Source organism: Liolophura sinensis, chromosome 11 (genome assembly GCF_032854445.1).
Source record: "Liolophura sinensis isolate JHLJ2023 chromosome 11, CUHK_Ljap_v2, whole genome shotgun sequence".
In the NCBI taxonomy this organism is placed as follows: Eukaryota; Metazoa; Mollusca; class Polyplacophora; order Chitonida; family Chitonidae; genus Liolophura; species Liolophura sinensis.
In genome coordinates, this window is record NC_088305.1 from 11197036 (window position 1) to 11216973 (window position 19938).

The 19938-nt window shown below is 37.7% G+C and overlaps 1 protein-coding gene across 4 annotated transcripts; it reads left to right on the forward strand.

Moving 5' to 3' along the window:
• The first annotated feature begins 6821 nt into the window (after positions 1–6821).
• Positions 6822–19907, forward strand: LOC135477442 (cytochrome P450 20A1-like). 4 transcript variants are annotated; one of them, XM_064757544.1, is made up of 11 exons: positions 6822–7308; positions 8889–8938; positions 10073–10242; positions 12060–12205; positions 12977–13144; positions 13598–13679; positions 14503–14676; positions 15420–15540; positions 15876–15987; positions 16531–16595; positions 17515–19907. In XM_064757544.1, the coding sequence occupies exons 4-11, from the start codon at positions 12068–12070 to the stop codon at positions 17765–17767; spliced, it is 1113 nt and encodes a 370-aa protein (XP_064613614.1). In that variant the 5' UTR covers positions 6822–7308; positions 8889–8938; positions 10073–10242; positions 12060–12067; the 3' UTR covers positions 17768–19907. The 4 variants fall into 4 exon arrangements, with proteins under 4 accessions (XP_064613614.1, XP_064613617.1, XP_064613616.1 ...); XM_064757547.1 differs by lacking the exon at positions 14503–14676; XM_064757546.1 differs by lacking the exons at positions 6822–7308; positions 8889–8938; positions 10073–10242 and adding an exon at positions 11269–11678.
• Positions 19908–19938: the final 31 nt, after the last annotated feature.

Here is a 19938-nt window from a genome sequence, read left to right on the forward strand (position 1 = left end):
GAGATACTTTATCTATGCATTATTATATACAGTTGGTCAAGTGTTGACTTTTAAACTTCCTGTGGGATACTTTGTCTCTGCATTATTATACACAGTTGGTCAAGTGTTTACTTTTAAACTTCCTGTGGGATACTTTGTCTCTGCATTATTATACACAGTTGGTCAAGTGTTTACTTTTAAACTTCCTGCACGATACTTTTTCTCTGCATTATTATATACAGTTGGTCAAGTGTTGACTTTTAAACTTCCTGCATGATACTTTTTCTCTGCATTACTATATACATTTGGCGAAGTGTTGACTTTTAAACTTCCTGTGGGATACTTTATCTCTGTATTATTATATACAGTTGGTCAAGTGTTGACTTTTAAACTTCCTGTGGGATACTTTGTCTCTGCATTATTATATACAGTTGGTCAAGTGTTGACTTTTAAACTTCCTGTGGGATACTTTGTCTCTGCATTATTATACACAGTTGGTCAAGTGTTTACTTTTGAACTTCCTGCACGATACTTTTTCTCTGCATTATTATATACAGTTGGTCAAGTGTTTACTTTTAATCTTCCTGTGCGATACTTTGTCTCTGCATTATTATATACAGTTGGTGAAGTGTTGACTTTTAAACTTCCTGTGGGATACTTTGTCTCTGCATTATTATACACAGTTGGTCAAGTGTTTACTTTTAAACTTCCTGCACGATACTTTTTCTCTGCATTTTTATATACAGTTGGTCAAGTGTTTACTTTTAAACTTCCTGTGCTATACTTTTTCTCTGCATTATTATATACATTTGGCGAAGTGTTGACTTTTAAACTTTCTGTGGGAAAGTTTGTCTCTGCATTATTATACACAGTTTGTCAAGTGTTTACTTTTAAACTTCCTGTGGGATACTTTGTCTCTGCATTATTATACACAGTTGGTCAAGTGTTTACTTTTAAACTTCCTGCACGATACTTTTTCTCTGCATTATTATATACATTTGGCGAAGTGTTGACTTATAAACTTCCTGTGGGATACTTTATCTCTGTATTATTATATACAGTTGGTCAAGTGTTGACTTTTAAACTTCCTGTGGGATACTTTGTCTCTGCATTATTAAGTTGGTCAAGTGTTGACTTTTAAACTTCCTGTGCGATACTTTGTCTCTGCATTATTATACACAGTTGGTCAAGTGTTTACTTTTCAACTTCCTGCACGATTCTTTTTCTCTGCATTATTATATACATTTGGTCAAGTGTTGACTTTTTTAACTTCCTGAGAGATACTTTGTCTATGCATATACGCATTTGGTCAAACTTTTCTTTCAAGAATTCCAGGAATTCACCAGTAAAATGGGTACAGGTATGCCAAACAATTCTTACATGTATATTACAGATTCACTTACCATTCAGCTCATTTTTAAACTTCCTGAGGGATACTTTGTCTATGCATTATTATATACAGTTGGCGAAGTGTTGACTTTTAAACTTCCTGTGGGATACTCTATGTCTGTATTATTATATACAGTTGGTCAAGTGTTGACTTTTGAACTTCCTGTGGGATACTTTATCTCTGCATTATTATATACAGTTGGTCAAGTGTTGACTTTTTTAACTTCCTGAGGGATACTTTGTCTATGCATATACGCATTTGGTCAAACTTTTCTTTTAAGTTTCCAGGAATTCACCAGTAAAATGGGTACAGGTATGCCAAACAATTCTTACATGTATATTACAGATTCACTTACCATTCAGCTCATTTTTAAACTTCCTCAGGGATACTTTATCTCTGTATTATTATATACAGTTCGTGATGCGTTGACTTTTAAACTTCCTGCGCGATACTTTGTCTCTGCATTATTATATACAGTTGGTCAAGTGTTGACTTTCAAACTTCATGTGGGATACTTTATCGCTGTATTATTATGTACGGTTGGTCAAGTGTTGACTTTTAAACTTCCTGAGAGATACTTTGTCTCTGCATTATTATATACAGTTGTTGAAGCGTTGACTTTTAAACTTCCTGTGGGATACTTTATCTCTGCATAATTATATACAGTTGGTCAAGTATTGACTTTTTTCAACTTCCTGAGGGATACTTTGTCTATGCATATACGCATTTGGTCAAACTTTTGTTTTAAGAATTCCAGGAATTCACCAGTAAAATGGGTACAGGTATGCCAAACAATTCTTACATGTATATTACAGATTCACTTACCATTCAGCTCATTTTTAAACTTCCTGTGGGATACTTTATCTCTGCATTATTATATACAGTTGGTCAAGTGTTGACTTTTAAATTTCCTGTGGGATACTTTATCTCTGCATTATTATATACAGTTGTTGAAGTGTTGACTTTTAAACTTCCTGTGGGATACTTTATCTCTGCATTATTATATACATGTGGTCAAGTGTTGATTTTTATACTTATTGATAGATGCTTTATCTCTGCATTATTATATACAGTTGATGAAGTATTGACTTTTAAACTTCCTGTGGGATACTTTGTCTCTGCATTATTATATACAGTTGGTCAAGTGTTGACTTTTAAACTTCCTGCGCGATTCTTTTTCTCTGCATTATTATATACATTTGGCGAAGTGTTGACTTTTAAACTTCCTGAGAGATACTTTGTCTATGTATTATTATATACATTTGGCAAAGTGTTGACTTTTAAACTTCCTATGGGATATCTATGCATAATTATATACAGTTGGTCAAGTATTGACTTTTTTTAACTTCCTGAGGGATACTTTGTCTATGCATATACGCATTTGGTCAAACTTTTCTTTTCAGAATTCCAGGAATTCACCAGTAAAATTGGTACAGGTATGCCAAACAATTCTTACATGTATATTACAGATTCACTTACCATTCAGCTCATTTTTAAACTTCCTGAGGGATACTTTGTCTATGCATTATTATATACAGTTGGTGAAGTGTTGACTTTTAAACTTCATGAGTGATACTTTGTCTATGTATTATTATATACACTTGGCAAAGTGTTGACTTTTAAACTTCCTGTGGGATACTTTATCTATGCATTATTATACAGTTGGTCAAGTGTTGACTTTTTTAACTTCCTGAGGGATACTTTGTCTATGCATATATGCATTTGGTCAAACTTTTCTTTCAAGAACTGCAGGAATTCACCAGTAAAATGGGTACAGGTATGCCAAACAATTCTTACATGTATATTACAGATTCACTTACCATTCAGCTCATGGTAAGTGAGCTTAAATAAGATGTTTAAACTTCTGTATTTGCCCTAAACATTCACCCAAAAAGGTGCATTTTTTACTGGCAAGTAAATGTTGTAAAATATTGCTTTTGGAGCTGAAACTTCCATTCTACCTTTCAAATAAATTCTAAGATAAACAGCACTCTCAGAATAAAAAAAATAAGTATCTTAATGATGACATTTTAGGTACAAATTAATACAGTAATTTTAATCATCAAACTGTGTTGATTTATTTGTTTATTTGTTAGATGTGTGTTTTACGCCGTACTCAAGAATATTTCTCTGATAAGAAGGCGGCCAGCATTATGGTGGGAGGAAACCAGGCAGAGCCCGGGGAAACCCATGGCCATCCGTGGGTTAATGAGAGACCTTTCTATGTACAGCCGGAGACGAAACCAGCATGAGCTGGACTTGAACTCACTCGACCGCATTGGTGAGAGGCTGCTGGGTCATTAGGCTGTGCTAGTGCACTAAACAACTGAGCCACAAACTCTCCAGGCTAATGTGTTGATCCTTTGTACAAATGAAGGGAAGGTTCTCTGGGGTTGAGGGAGGTAAACTACTTGAAAAGGATGTGAGGTTTGCGCCTGTTTCAGCACAGGACAGTAAAAAAAACGTACTCGCCATTCCTTTAGCTGGATGAAGTCCAGGTACTTGGACTGAAGTCACATTTGATGGAGTTCTCTACAAAGACAATTTTGCAGAGTTTAACTTCTATGCAGTCACGTGTGGTTGGCTTTAACTGAAGAGTTTCCTGCCTCCATTGTTAACCAATGAAAATAACGCAATATTGTATAATATTTATTTATTTACTTAACTGTTGGTTAACATCATCCACGAAATACATGCGACACAGATGGTTACTGAAGCATACAGGAGTTATGTATATGGTTACTGAAGCATACATATGTGATGTAGATGGTTACTGAAGCATACAGATGTGATGTAAATGGTTACTGAAGCATACGGGATGTGATATAGATGGTTACTGAAGCATACATATGTGATGCAGATGGGTTACTGAAGCATACACATGTGATGTACATAGTTACTGAAGCATACAGATGTGATGTAAATGGTTACTGAAGCATAAACATGTGATGTACATAGTTACTGAAGCATACAGATGTAATGTAGATGGTCACTGAAGCATAAACATGTGATGTACATAGTTACTGAAGCATACAGATGTAATGTAGATGGTCACTGAAGCATACAGACGTGATACATATGGTTACTAAAGCAAAACAGATGTGATGTAGATGCTTAATGCAGCATACAGCTGTGATATACACTGTAGTATACACTGTAGTATACATATATGATGTGAATGGTTACTGAAGCATACACGTGATGTAGATGGCTAATGAAGCATACATATGTGATGTACATGGTTACTGTAGCATTCAGATGTGATGTAAATGGTAACTGAAGCATACAGATGTGATGTACTTGGTTATTGAAACATTCAGATGTGTTGTAGATGCATACTGAAGTATACACATGTGATGCAGATGGTTACTGAAGCATACATGTGGGATGTAGATGGTTACTGAAGCATACAGATGTGATGTAAATGGTTACTGAAGCATAGATGTGATGTAGATGGTTACTGAAGCATACAGATGTCATGTAGATGGTTAGTGAAGCATACAGATGTGATGCAGATGTTTACTGAAGCATACAGATGTCATGTAGATGGTAATGAAGCCTACATATGTGATGTAGATGGTTACTGAAACATACAGATGTGATGTAGATGGTTACTGAAGCATAGAGATGTGATGTAGATGGTTATGGAAGTATACAGATGTAATGCAGATGGTTCCTGAAGCATACAGATGTGATGTAAATGATAACTAAAGCAAACAGATGTGATTTAGATGGTTACTGAAGTATACAGATGTCTTGTAGATGGCTACTGAAGCATACATGTGGGATGTAGATGGTTACTGAAGCATACATATGTGAGGTAAATGGTCACTGAAGCATACAGATGTGATGTAAATGGTCACTGAAGCATACAGATGTGATGCAGATGGTTAATGAAGCATACAGGTGTCATGTAGATGGTTAATGAAGTATATACAGATGTCTTGTAGATGGCTACTGAAGCATACATGTGGGATGTAGATGGTTACTGAAGCATACACATGTGATGTAAATGGTTACTGAAGCATACAGATGTGATGTAAATGGTCACTGAAGCATACAGATGTGATGCAGATGGTTACTGAAGCATACAGATGTGTTGTAAATGGTTATTGAAGCATACAGATGTGATGTAGATGGCTACTGAATCCTACATATGTGATGTAGATGGTTACTGAAGCATACAGATGTCTTGTAGATGGTTACTGAAGCATACATGTGTCATGTAGATGGTTATGGAAGCATACAGATGTGATGTAAATGAAAATGGAAGTATACAGATGTAATACAGATGGTTCCTGAAGCATACACATGTAGATGGTTAATGAAGCATACAGATTTCATGTAGATGGTTGATGAAGCATACAGATGAGATGATGACTGATGGTTACTGAATTTTACAGATATGAAACAGATACCCATAGTCACTTCAGCATACATATGGGAATTGGCATAGATGATTTACACATAATATAAAAAGTAGGCAAAAATGAAAGGATCAGGTACATATGTTGTCTGAGGAGAAAGTACAGAGTGTGATAGTAATGCAAATCATAGGCCTATGTTGTGCACAGATATATGTGGTATGGATATTACTGGTACAAGAGTATAGGCCTAGAGGAGGACTGCACATGCAGAACTGCTTGCTGGCATCAATAAATTAGTTACCGTAATGAACTGTAATTATAACTTAATTATAATGAACTTAATTGCACAAACAGATGATATATGATCAGCATAAATTCCACATTTGGTACAGATTATCTGAGGAAAATACAAAAATAGAAAAATAAATGTGACAAACAGGAAGTATGCAGTGCAGATTGCTCAAATTTAATAAGGTGCAATAGGGAGAAAGAAAAAACGAGTTACATTGGGGTGGGAGAGAAAAAAAAACGAGGTACATTGGGGTGGGAGAGAAAAAAAAAACGAGGTGCATATTGGGGGTGGGAACGGGGGAAAAAACGAGGTACATTGGGGTGGGAGAGAAAAAAAAAACCCTCCAAGTTTATTTCCTGATAATTTGTTTGCACATAGGTATGTGACATCATACACCTTCTATACACATTATATCCACACGTTATGGTGTTATTAATTATTATATTAAATACGGTACCGGTACGACGAGTGGTAATTAAAGTTTAAATTGAAAATAAAACTTGGGAAAAAGAAGAAAAACATGGACGTAGGCGTCTTTCAACATTCGTCAACTTCATTGACATCTTACATTAGATCTGCTTTTCACCAAAGAAATCACCACTGCCATTGCCACCACAAAGCAGATGGCAAGGAGAAGAAGTGGCTCCATGGTTTTGACCACTGCATGTGTCTCCGTCCGCTGTGTCTGTTAGTAGATGGTAAACAGTTGACACGCCTCGCTGCACGGGCATGTGATCTAGCTGACCTCTGAACCAGCATCACATGACATATCTATACTCCATGAAGCGGTTCTGTCAACACCAACGAACGGCTTGATCATAAATTGCTTAACAAACGTGATTTTGATTCGTCAGGAATTTACAAAACGTGTGTGTGCAGCATCGTATTCCCATAAATGTCTTACATGAAATAGTCTCTTCAAGGAACGCAGTATAATTTGGAACTTTTTCTTGTGACCGCCGTAATCACAAAGCCGTCGCTGTCATTCGGTGGATGAGACGGAAGACGAAAGAGTGCGCAAGCGGAAAGAGAGTGCTGTTCATTTGTGATTGCCGTAGCGTTTTTCTTGTGTTTTGTGATTAACTGTGTTCAGTTTTAGTGGAAAGATATCTGAAATCCGTAGGCCATGATGCTTGGAGTAGTAGTGGGGTGTTTCTTGTTGCTGATAACAGCCGAAAGTGGTTTAGGTCAAAATGATACAACTACAACAACTTCAACAACTCCCCCAACGTCAGGTGGTAGTAGTTCCGTTCCAACAACGACGTTGAGTCCGCAGGAAGGTAAACTTTGTCATACCTACGATTGTGGTTTTATACACAAAAACAATATTTTGTGAAAATGTGACTTACGTATTATATGCAGTTGATTTTATTGTAGGATTCCGACGCTGTGTAATGCTTAATAACTTCAAGTCAGTAACTGGCGGTGTGTTGACCACACTACAGTACAGAACGTGCTGACTTAAAATCTCATCTATTTTTATCCTTTTGTCAACTGTCCTGTAGATGTTCATGCCAGCCACTAAGAAAGCTGGGTACAAGGCTCTTTGCTATGATTGTGAAAATTATCCCCTCACTGTACATGGAGTCCATCTGGATGAACTCAGCGTGACACATTAAAATTTTGACTGACTTGAGTCCATCCTTATGTCCTAAAAAACATTGCACAGAATTCAAACTCCCACTTCCATTATGCTGGTATGTGGGAAGGTCTGCCATAGACCTGCGGAGTTTTAGTCTCTGCCCGGTTTCCTCCCACCACAGGGCTGGTCCCCGTCGTATAAGTGAAGTATTCTTGAGTACGGAATAAAATACCAATCAAATAAGTAAATCAATCCTTGCCGCTCATGAATCTTGAATACTTTGATGTTAATTCACTACCTTCGCGTATGAAATTATTAACTCACTGTCTTGTGGTTTTACATTAATCAGGAAACAGTGTGTTAGCCAGAATTTGGCATCCTCGCTCAATGTACCCCCCCTTCCCCTTCCAGTACATCTTGGTTCAATATATAGGTGGATAATGGATAGTAGGTGAATGCACACATTACCTTTTCAAACGCTGAGTTACATTTACAGATAAACATTTCTTAAATATGTGTATGAATATCAAGACATAAGCTATAAGTCTCCTGACCCAATTAGTTTTCTGTCCTATGTATAATTAACCCGACTCAGCACATCAGCAGTCTCACAAGTTCAGGCAGGTTTAGACGAAATATTAAATGTTGAGATTGCTGCAAGCTAACGCTGCTAAAAGACCACACTTTACAGTAGCAGCTAGCAGCGCCATTGAGCCGCCAGACCCTACTATGCATGTTGTATATTCAACAAATACCGTAAACCCACACCGTTTAAGGGAGTCTCACACGAATCAAGTTTCAGCTAGTAAGTACTACCTGCGGTCACAGATGTTTTGGCCCTACCCAAAACATTTGCGTCCGCTGGAGATTGGAGACAACTGGCAGCTATGGACTTAAACCAACTGTGAGCATTCTCACACCAAATGAATATATACATCACAATATGCTCACAAATGACTTGCTCTGGCTCACTAGCCGAAACTTGCTTCGTGTGAGACCCTCTTTATTTGCATTATGTTTTGCGAGAGCCCCCAACCTGTCACGTCCAAACCTGTGTAAACTTGTGAGGCTAATTTAGCTTATTAATGTTCAAATGGGGACAACAGTAAAGCAACGTGATTTACAATGATAGTTACCAAAAAATTGAGTTATGTTTTAAGGAGGTGCCATCAAAAATTCCAGATGGTTATGTAAAAACCAGGCGGGGGCTGTATCCTATGCACTTTATATTCCGTAGGTTCACAAATTATTATCATTCATTTGTGCTTTATCTTCCAGACATCAAGAAAAACTACCACAGTACCTGGATTAGAGGCCTCTAATCAAGAGTGAGTATGTGAGACTGAATGTCCTGATGACATACTGTCACGGTGCAACAAGCTTTGCCCTGTGCCACCAAATTGAAATCAAGTACAGGGCGAAACAGTACCGTTTTGAAATCAATTGATATTTCAATCCCCACAGAGTGATGAAATTGACAAACCATGAGATGATTCAGTATGATTTAATGCTGTGAAATATATTAAATTCCATTTATAGACATTATGAAATAACATAATAGTGGATAAATTCAGGAAACAATGGTTTACATGGGTAAAAACATGAATATTTCATGATATGCTGGCTGCCATAGGTGAAATATTTTTGAGTACGACGTATCACTCCAATTGAATAAATAAATTGAAAATAAAAATAAAATGGAGTGAATGTCCAAACATTTTGACCCCTGTAGCACAATATGGTGAAGACTGTGTACTTACATGACCTCAGTTTGTTTAATCTAAGTTCTGAAGTGAAGGAATATATAAAGAAACTTTTTGGAATGATGTAAGTTTTTTTTTTTTTTGCAAATGTATCAGAAATGTGAATGTTAGGATTAAACTGCTATCAATAGTAAGGAAAGAAGCCATTTTGCAGAATTATGAAGGATGAAAAAATTAGATTTTGGTTTTATTGCTTGCTTGGGTGAAACACTGTTTGAATTGACATGACACCTCAATTAGTCCTATTATACTAACACCAGGCAAACTAGTCCTGTTTCCTTTCTCTAACCAACCAGTGTTGAGCGCCAAGCAAGGCAGCAACAAGTACCATATGTAGTCTTTTTCATATAACCCGACCCAGGTTTCATCCTGGGTGTCCTGACTATGAGGCAGACGCTCTAACCATTTGGCTCTGTTATGCCATGAGGCCTCTGCAGCTGAGGGGATTAGCACGGCGTAGTGACCCAGGAGCCTCCCACAAATGCAATTGCTGTGAGTTCAAGCCCAGCTCATGCTGGCTTCGTCTCCGGCCGTAACTGGGAAGGTCTGGCAGTAACTTGCAGATGGTCGTGGGTTTCCCTCGGACTCTCCCCTTTTTCCTCTCGCCATAATACTGGCTGCCATAGTATGAGTGAAATATTCTTGAGTACAGCATAAAACACGAATCAAATGAATAAATCTATTCTGACATGTTTTTAGAACGGGAAATGTTCCGGATATCGAGCGAGCCGGCAGTTTACAGGAGTTCCTTGTTGACCTCCACGGTCAGTATGGCTCCATCGCTTCCTTCTGGATAGGACAGAAGCTGGTGGTCAGTGTAGCCAGCCCCAAACTCTTCAAGGAACAGCAGGCAGTCTTCGACAGGCCAGGTGAGACATAAATGTAAAACACCATAACACAGAGAGTAAAACCAGAGCAGTAACGACAATGCCACAGGCGAAATACAACCAGGGACCCCTTTCACGAAAAATGGAAAGTCAGATTTCTTGGAACCTTTTTCGTAAAGGGGAGGAAACTCTGCAAAAATTTTGTGAAAGTGGGCCCTGTTGTCAATATCCAACAGAGTTTTATTCTAAACTGTTTGTCTAAATGCTTAAATAGTAGCAAATTGGACGGATCCTGACATGGTGGATTAAGAAAAGTTCGCTAAATGAAGTATGCAGCGATGTTAACTGCAATGTATTAGATGTCACGGGTTTAGAATCATTCAAGCTTGAGTATTGTCATCACATTTAATATACAAACACATCAAACCAAAAGATCTATTGCAGCGCATTTCCTGGTTTTCAAGTTTTCCCTGACTGACATTCCTCTACAAAATGACGTTGCCACTTTACAGCATGGTAGGGCTACTTGCCTATCTTTTAACTTGGCACTATTTGGGGATAGTCATAACTAGCAGCAAACTGTCATCATTTTTAGCTCACCTTACAAAATAAGGAGAGGTATAGTGAGAGCAGGGATCAGATGCTGTCAGTGGTGGACGCGGTGTCCAGTTTGGTTAAAGTTGTTGGCCAATCATAGGGTTGCAGTGGCCACCCATAGTACACAATCATCGGTAGCGGTTTGCACTTGAAAAACCAGGGAAATCTTTCACTTCATAGCTAAAAATTTTGCTTAGCTATTCGCAGGGTTGCAGTTGCCTTCCATAGTACATGGATTTCCAAAAGTACTTCAAGATTTGCATATCAAAGACCTCTGTGCTTAAATTGTGCACTATCTCCCCAAAGCGTCTCACCATCTCGATGATATACAACCCCATAACATATGCAATCACTGCTCTGCAATCCTTACACATGTGATAAACAGTCATAGCTGTGACAGTGTAATAATTCTGGCTTTTCTTGCTGATTTAATGTTCAGATTTTATCACTATATAATTAGAGAATAATGTGTATGACAGTATCAATAATTCTACGTTTGTTGGTTTGGAGGTCAATATTTGAATGTGTCACATGACTTGAACAGTATGCTATTTTACAAGCTACTCAATCAGGCGATCCACCAGTATTCTCCGAATGCCTTGTTTAAATAGTTGTCACCCAAACCCGCCGAAGAAGATTTCAGAAGATTAATCTACTCCTTCTAATTAGTTTTTTTTTAACCAGCCCGGATAGCACAGTTGGTAGAGCGTCCGCTTCAGGACTGGTAGATCCAGGATCAATCCTTGATCGAGTCACACCTAAGACTTTAAAAGAGGGAGTTGTAACTTCCTCACTTGGCGTTCAGCATGAAGGGGATAGTGCAATGACTGGTTGACCCGTATCAGTATAATGGCTCGAGCGGGGCGGCTTACTTGCCTTCGGTAAGTCGTCTCAGTGAAGCAGCACTAAATAAAAGAGCGGTGGAAATCCGTCTTGCAACAAAGAGGCACATTACATGTACATGCACCCTAAGGATTCCTTCGTCGTCATATGACTGAAAAATTGTTGAGTATGACGTTAAACCCCAAGCACTCACTCACTCTAATTAGTTTTCTGTATTTTGAAAAGTTACATATATGTATATTCAAATCGAATAACAGTAGGTTTTATTTACATAATCAACATTTTAAATATAAAAAATATTGTTGGCCTAAAATCTATTTTGTCTTTGGCAATTTCCGTAAAATCAGTGTACAAAATTACGAGATGTTACTGCTTTTCATGTAACGGAGCTAATAAGACTGTTAGTTATTGTTTTTCAGTGGAGCTAATGAGATTGTTTCGGCCCCTGTTTGGATCAAGTAGTATCCCCTTCACAAACAAGGCAGATGGCCGAACACGACGGACCAAGTACGACAAAGTCTTTACAAGAAGCGCCTTCAAGAACAGCTATGCCATTTTCCACAAGGTATTGGGCATTTTTTTATGTCTACTGGCAATGTTTTAACGTAAAAAGTTTATCTTTCAGTTTTTTTTTGTTTTTTTTTTTGTGGTCTGCGAGATGCGACCTCAATCCTGTCCTGTTTACAGTCCCATATGTAGCGCATGTCAGACAAGGAAATGTTCTTGTCAGTAACTTGTCAAAGGTCGATGGTTTAAACCTGGTCTTCTAGGTTGCTTCACATGTAAAACTGACTACCTATGTGTGTATGAAGTAAATTCTTAAACAATCAAGTGAATAAGGAAGTATGTGTTGAGGAGATAAGACATTGATTCTAGGATGTCTGTAAAGATATTCATACGCAGTATTAAAATCTTTTGCTCTTTGTGTGTGTGTTTTCTTTCCTTTTTTTTTTTTTTTTAAACATTTTATTAGTATTTGTTACGGGTACTTCTTAAAATTTGAATTTTTCTTTTTTCCTGGGAAGTATGTGAAAAAATTTTTCCTTTAAAACAAAGACAAAATTTGTACTAGACCTGCTGGTAGTTTTATTTATTGAAAAAAAAAATCATTAATTTATGACTGTTTAATGTCCAGTCAGTTTTTATATGCTTATGTATGTTCCACGATTTTGGACTCGGGTAATTTTTCTTTTGGTTTTGAGGGTTAAAACATGATCAGGTCTGAATATATGTTGGGATGTTTGTCATTATCACCCATAACTGCCGAATTGGAAGGGTGTATTTGCTTTAGTAAACGCTTCAAGGAATCTAGGTATTATGTTTGCATTATGTTTAGGTTTCCGCAGACTTGTCCACCAAATGGTCGACAATGCCAGACGAGCAGCACATCCCGCTAACTCAGCACATGTTGGCACTCTCCTTCAAGATCCTCATGTGGACGCTGGTCGGAGACTACTTCAAAGACGACAAGAAACTTCTGGAATTCAGGAAGAATTTTGATGTGGTATGTAACATATCAAACAGTTTGAAACTTTTGATTTTGCTTTCAATTCTGCATTATTCCCAGCTTTACTCTCATCCATGTTGATTTTGTTTGACTTTTGAGTTATCCCCCCTTATTCTGCTTCATTTTGATCTGGTTTGACTTCTGAGTTATCCCCCCTTATACCCTCTCTGTAGATCAACGCACTTAACAGACATGTCTCTTCCTGTTGCTTTTGTGTATATTAACATTGTGGTGCACATGTTTATTTTCCAGTAAAGGTGAAATATGAATGTACATTTCAAAGTAAACTAAAATATGATTGGTCACCAGAAATTATGAGAGATATTTAAATTGGACTGAACAGAGTTCCCACTTATTCTCCATTTGTAAAACAGAGCACTTTTCCCTCAATCATCGTGTGTAGACCCAATTGCTTTATATGAACTTGTTCTCTGTTAATTTCTGTTTCAGTGCTGGTCCATCACAGAGGAGTCTTTGCTTGCTGAGAGCTTCCCAGAAGAGGGCAGTCAACAGTTCAAGAGGTTCAGTCAAGGTAAAATTAGCAAATAACCCCTTGTATTTTCTGATTTTCTGTCTTTGCAGTGAAATTTTCCGTCATTTGTTGGTAATTTTGCTTTGAATTCCGAGTTGCTATTACGCTCACAATAAGAGTGACAATTCTTCACCCTGCATCAGTTCATTCTAGCGACGGATAAACATAGGCACATTTTCCGTTAAAACAGCTCGGTTACCCAGTTGTCAGAGAAGCAATGAAAGGGTCGAAATGCCATGGAGACAAGGAAAAACGATAGATGAAATATTATTGGATGGTGTATGTCTTGTGATCCAATACAACAACATTCTTGACTCCACATGTGAGTTGGATAATCGAACTGTGAAGGAGATTAAAATGAAATTTGAACAGTAGTAAACTGAAAGCTTTTCAGATAGCAGATCTGGCCAATACGGCGTGAGAGAAGATAGGCTTGAGTGTTTACCCACAGGCAGGGGAAAGTCACTCTGCTCCATTGCTCTCACTGACATGGAAATGACTTATTTTATGGTGGTTTCCCCCGATTTCCTCCCACCATAATGCTGGCCACAGTCGTATAAGTGAAATGTTCTTGAGTACGGCTTAAACCACCAATCAAATAAATAAAAAATATTTTATGAAGATTAACACAACTCGCCAAACTTTGACCTGTAGACGGAAACAAGGTGAGAGCGAGTTTTCAGTCGTCATACACAGCCAGGTCTGCTTTCAGAATTCTTCCACTGACAAACACCGAAGTGATAAAATATTTTGCATCATGTGAAACGAAATCATTTTATTATAAATGTAAATAAATCAGACTGTAATTATTGAAACTTTTCAGCAAAATCTGCCCTCCATGACACTCTCAAGGATGTCCTTCAGAAACAGAGGTCACGTCCCCGTGGCAACGACCTGATGTTTGTTGACATGGTAACTCTGGCGGGGATCTCAGAGGACACACAAGTAGAAGATCTGCTGACATTTATAGTTTGGGGAGTTCACAAGACGGCCTTCAGTATGTATAATATCTGGTGGTACGAATATACCTATGTTTTCAGTGAAAGTGAAGGATGTTAGTTTCAGTTTGTCATTCTCTCTTGGCCAGTCTTTAACACTAGTATCTGTGCAACAACTAGAAACTTAAAATCTCAAGAGAAGTAAATGTCCTGGGCTCACTTGCACAGAGGGATTGTAACTACAGTCATTTGTAAACCTTACAATTGAGTTTACAATCAGTTGTTAATGCTGTCCATAAGTGTAAAACCCAAATAATGATAAAACTGTTCATACTGAAACACCTAAGTGTAAAACCCTAATAATGATAATGCTGTTTATACTGAAGCCCTAAGTGTAAAACCCAAATAATGATAATGCTGTTTATACTGAAACCCAAAAGTGTAAAACCCAAATAATGATAAAACTTTTCATACTGAAACACCTAAGTGTAAAACCCTAATAATGATAATGCTGTTTATACTGAAGCCCTAAGTGTAAAACCCAAATAATGATAAAACTGTTTATACTGAAACCCATAGGTGTAAAACCCAAATAATGATAAAACTGTTTGTACTGAAACACCTAAGTGTAAAACCCTAATAATGGTAATGCTGTTTATACTGAAGCCCTAAGTGTAAAACCCAAATAATGATAACACTTTTTATACTGAAAACCACCAAGTGTAAGACCAAAATAATGATAAAAATTTTCTGACATCAATCAAATTTGCTCTCTGGCACAAAATTCTGTTTTGCTCTCTAGTGCTCAGTTGGGCGCTCTACTTCCTGGCCACGCACCCAGACATTCAGCAGAAGCTTGTGAAGGAAATATCAACAGCTTTGGGAGAGTCAGAAGTGAATGAAAACAATGTAGACAAGCTCAGGTGAGAAACGCTAGAGCGTGTAAGTTGAGTGGACACATCGGGGCAGGCATTGGCACAAAGGTTAAATTTGCTTGCTTTTTCAATCGGGTTTCGAAGTAGTAAATCAGTCACCATTTAGGCCACACCAATTGTATTTGTTGTTTTACAGGTAGAATAAATTTTTTTTCAGCATTTGAAGAGAGTATAGAAATAACATTTGAAAATCATTTGTGGATTGTAGACTCAACAATTTTTGGGCCAATCAGCTGAAGGGAGAGTGAGACTTTAGCCAAGTGATCAGTTGCTCCTTTAATCTGGTGATGAATTTCTTTTTAATATTTTGTTTGATGTTTTAGATACCTGCGGCAGGTGTTGGATGAGACGCTCAGGTGCTCTGCACTTTCCCCTTGGTCAGCCAGGGTGCAGGATTTTGATACAGAGCTGGAAGGGCATAAGATTCCTAAAAATGTAAGTACACCTCAGTATCATTATTGTGCTATAATCGGAAAATGCCTGGTTTTATCTCCAGCTTAGGGCTGGATGGGTGATCTCCCATGTTCTAGGGAAAGCAGTTAGGGCGTGGTATGAGTTTGCGGGGCTGGGGAAAGAAAGGTCGTTGCGCGTGAAGAGCAGTTGCACGAGAAAGGCGAGGTCTGAGGGGTAATGTAGGCTGCTGGATGCGAGGAGTGTGGGGGGAATTAGGGGAATTTTCAAGACATTCAGTCCAGACTCACTCACTTTTGCCAGTAGGGGTTCTAGCCATGATGCACAGGAGTGTGTAACAGCGAGCCAGTCCCTGGTTACTGTTCATTGTTTGTAATCACCATTTGCTACCGCCGAATGGGCCGGGAATTAAAACAGCCACTCTTGTTTATACTTCTAAGCAAACCTGAAAAGAACTGTCAGAATCGTGTAAAAAATGAGTAACTTTTTCACGGACATAATTTAGGCCATTTACTATGTTTCGGTAAATTTTAAGCCAACACTTGATTTTCCTTCTCTCTTCCCAAGACCCCAGTGATCCATGCCCTAGGGGTGGTGCTCCAGGGAGACACATGGTGGGCAGAGCCTAACAAGTAAGTAGTGTCCCTGCCTGGGTCAAGTACGCTTTTATTAGCTGTATATGGCAAAGCTGATTTTTTAATGGTCGTTGGGTTTCTGCCTTCAAGATTTCACATTTGGAATGTAAATTAAGCCAACATGGTGCTACCTGGCCATTCAGTGAGCAAGGTTTGGTTATGTGGGTGTTGACTGAGCTAATTCCAGCTCTTTTCAGCAAGCTGAGTGTTGTTTTCTTTACAGAGAGTGACCTACTTCACTGTGAAAGGCGAAAATGTAAACTTATGTATTGCCTTTTAAAGACACCAACTCTTGCTAGTGTGATTTTGACATGATATAATTTTAGTGAATTGCACAGAATTGGTTTCTTTCCTTTATTTCATTGTTGTTTTATGTTGTACATGTATTAATTATGCAACAGTGGTCAGTTTTATGGGTGGAGAAAACTGACCTTTGACTTCAAGGAGAAGGAAATTTAAATATCATTCAAATACCATTGAAAAGAGTATGCATTTCCTTGCAGGAGCATGCCATAAAAAATTCTAAATTCTAATATGTAGTTGATAAATTATAAATAAATTCAGCACTAAAAGCTGCTGTGGGCGTCTCCATTTTGCCTAAGAACTAGTCCTGAAGCCTTATGTAGCAGGCACCACCAGATAGAAAAAAAATGTGCTTTTTTCAGCCTATAGTGTCATGTTTTTAAGTTTTCTTCTCCTTTAACAGACATTACTGAACAAGCTTGACACGTGGCTTTTCACATTTACATGTAGCCTTGGCAAGAACAATGGAGGCTGAATGTACATGTATTTTCTCAAAACTTTTCAAGCTGTAGCTTTCAATTTATGCCAGAGTTGATGGCTTTGAAAAGCTCAAAGTTGCCATGTACAGTGGCAGTATATTTGGATTGTTTTTTTTAACTTATTCTATCTATAGGTTTGACCCAGACCGCTTCAGTTCTGAGAACACTAAGTCCCGTCCTCTGTTGGCATTTTCCCCATTCGGGTTTGCCGGAAAGCGTACGTGCCCTGGTGCTCAGTTGGCTTACTTGGAGGCAACGTCTGTACTGGTGACCTTACTGCGTCAACACAAGGTCAAGATGGTGGAGGGGCTAGTCATCAATCCTGTGTACGGAATCGTCACTCACCCAGGGGACGAAATCTGGATCACGGTAGAGAAACGAAAGTGACTGTAAAGTATCCCTGTCATACTCAGCATGACGTCTTTACTTACATTCTATTATGGATGAGTAAAATGGGGTTCAAGGTCAAAAAGGAAGGTTCAAGGTCAATTAAGGTTAGCATTGAAGAATTACCAATGAAAGCCTAGTTACAAACACATCAGTCAACATCAAAAATGTTGAATGAAGATGGTGGTAAAATTGTTACAAGAAATTGTTAACCAGGTCAGATGTCAAAAGTCAGATGTGTTCGGACATTTGTTACCAAAAGAGTTCATGAGGACATGTGTTGGTTGTCTTGGTAAGACATTGGTGAAGGAATAAAGGTAAAGGGTTGCTATCTCTGCTCTGTAAGTTGCTATTTTTCACTGTCCCAGCACTCAAGGACCATAGAACAGAAATATAAATCCTTTACAGACTAAAGCGTTTTTGAAGACTAGACTTGAACATCAGCAGAATGGTTTTGTTATCGGAGGATTTTTTATGTTTTATTGGAGAGACTCTGTTATGGCTGTATGTTTTAATTTTTAACATTCACTGATGGCTTTTGAACATACAGTTGTATAGATAGATGTTTTTTGTTTAATTAAAGTGCAGTTCTCTTTCGAAAGAAGAAAACAGTTGTTGTAAATGATCAAGGATGTTGATGGTTTATTAGCTCTGGGTGTTGGGGTGAAAGTGACAATCTTACAAAGTGTAGCAAATTCTGTTTTGTCTGTTATAAGATCTCATCTCTGTGACTATAAATACACAAAGCCTGTCTTTATCTGGCTGTTCTATTGCAGGATCGTGAATAATTTTCGTTTGCTTTCACAGATGCAAAATGGTGCTTTTTTATGCTTGTTTTTATATTTAATGATAAAGAAATCTGTTAAATTTCACGTGTACATTTACATTACACAGATAGAGTGAATTTAAGTTTTGTTCAAAGTAAAAGATCATGTTTTGTTTTTTGTCTACTGAGAATGGATACATATGACACAAAATTTGTTTCAAAGTAACACTAGGATACAGTTCATGTTTTACAAAATCTTGCTTCTCTATGTCGACTTCATGATGATAGGAATGATATTTAAGGTGCACTCAAATCAGGGAAAACCTGAAATATCAGGGGAATACCTGGAGTATCAGCTAAATCCTGGAATATCAGAGAATACCTGGAATAGTAGCTAAATCCTGGAATATCAGAGAATACCTAGAATATCAGCTAAATCCTGGAATATCAGCTAAATCCTGGAATATCAGAGAATACCTGGAATATCAGCCAAATCCTGGAATATCAGAAAATACCTGGAATATGAGGGAAAATCTAGAAGACAGTGAATTTAAGATTGTAATGGTTTGATCCTGGAAAATCAGGGAAGTTTGAAGTCTGCTGTAGTAGCTAGTAGTGATTCTTAAAAGTAAAAGGGCTCAAAATTTCTTGATCTATGCTGATATAGAACATAAAATTCAAATATACCCAGTACAAGAAATTTGTTGTGTGTTTTTAGTGAAGTTGTTTCAGAAATGCCAATGTAGTACTTGTGTAAAACGCACCAGCATACATTTGGAGAGAATTTCTGAAAGTAGCTGATCATGGCATTGAATTTAATCGAAAAACATTCTGGAATTTTAGTAATAATCGAATGGAAAACCTTGGAATTTTCAAACCTTGTGGCTGTATGAGCCCTAGATATGTGGACAGAAGTGTATCTGATAACTTGCCAATCTCTCTCTAAGGCCTATCGTGAATGTCATGCTGTGGTTAGAGCCTGATTTTGCTCACATTTTGGGACCAATCCTATTTTATAAATTTCTGATGTTGTTGGTCGAAACATATGTCTCTCTAGAAATTGTAAAACACGGTTTTTGTTTTTACACACTCCTGAAATTGTAAAACATGATGTTTTTTTTTTACACATTTATTTATGTTCTCTGCTTTTCTTACGAGCGTTCACAGACATGGACTGTTGATGCTGTGTGCACCTGACGTATTTACACGGATATAAATATACATATTTGCATTATGGTTCATCTTGATAATCCGATCATATTTTTTTTGGGCTCATTACTAGTTTTGAACAGTAATATTAATATACTTATTATTTATTCATAAATGTGCTTTTTGTTTTCATTTTGGGGGGGGGGGGGAGGAAGGGATTAACAAATTGTTACATCACATTAAATATATCTGTTCA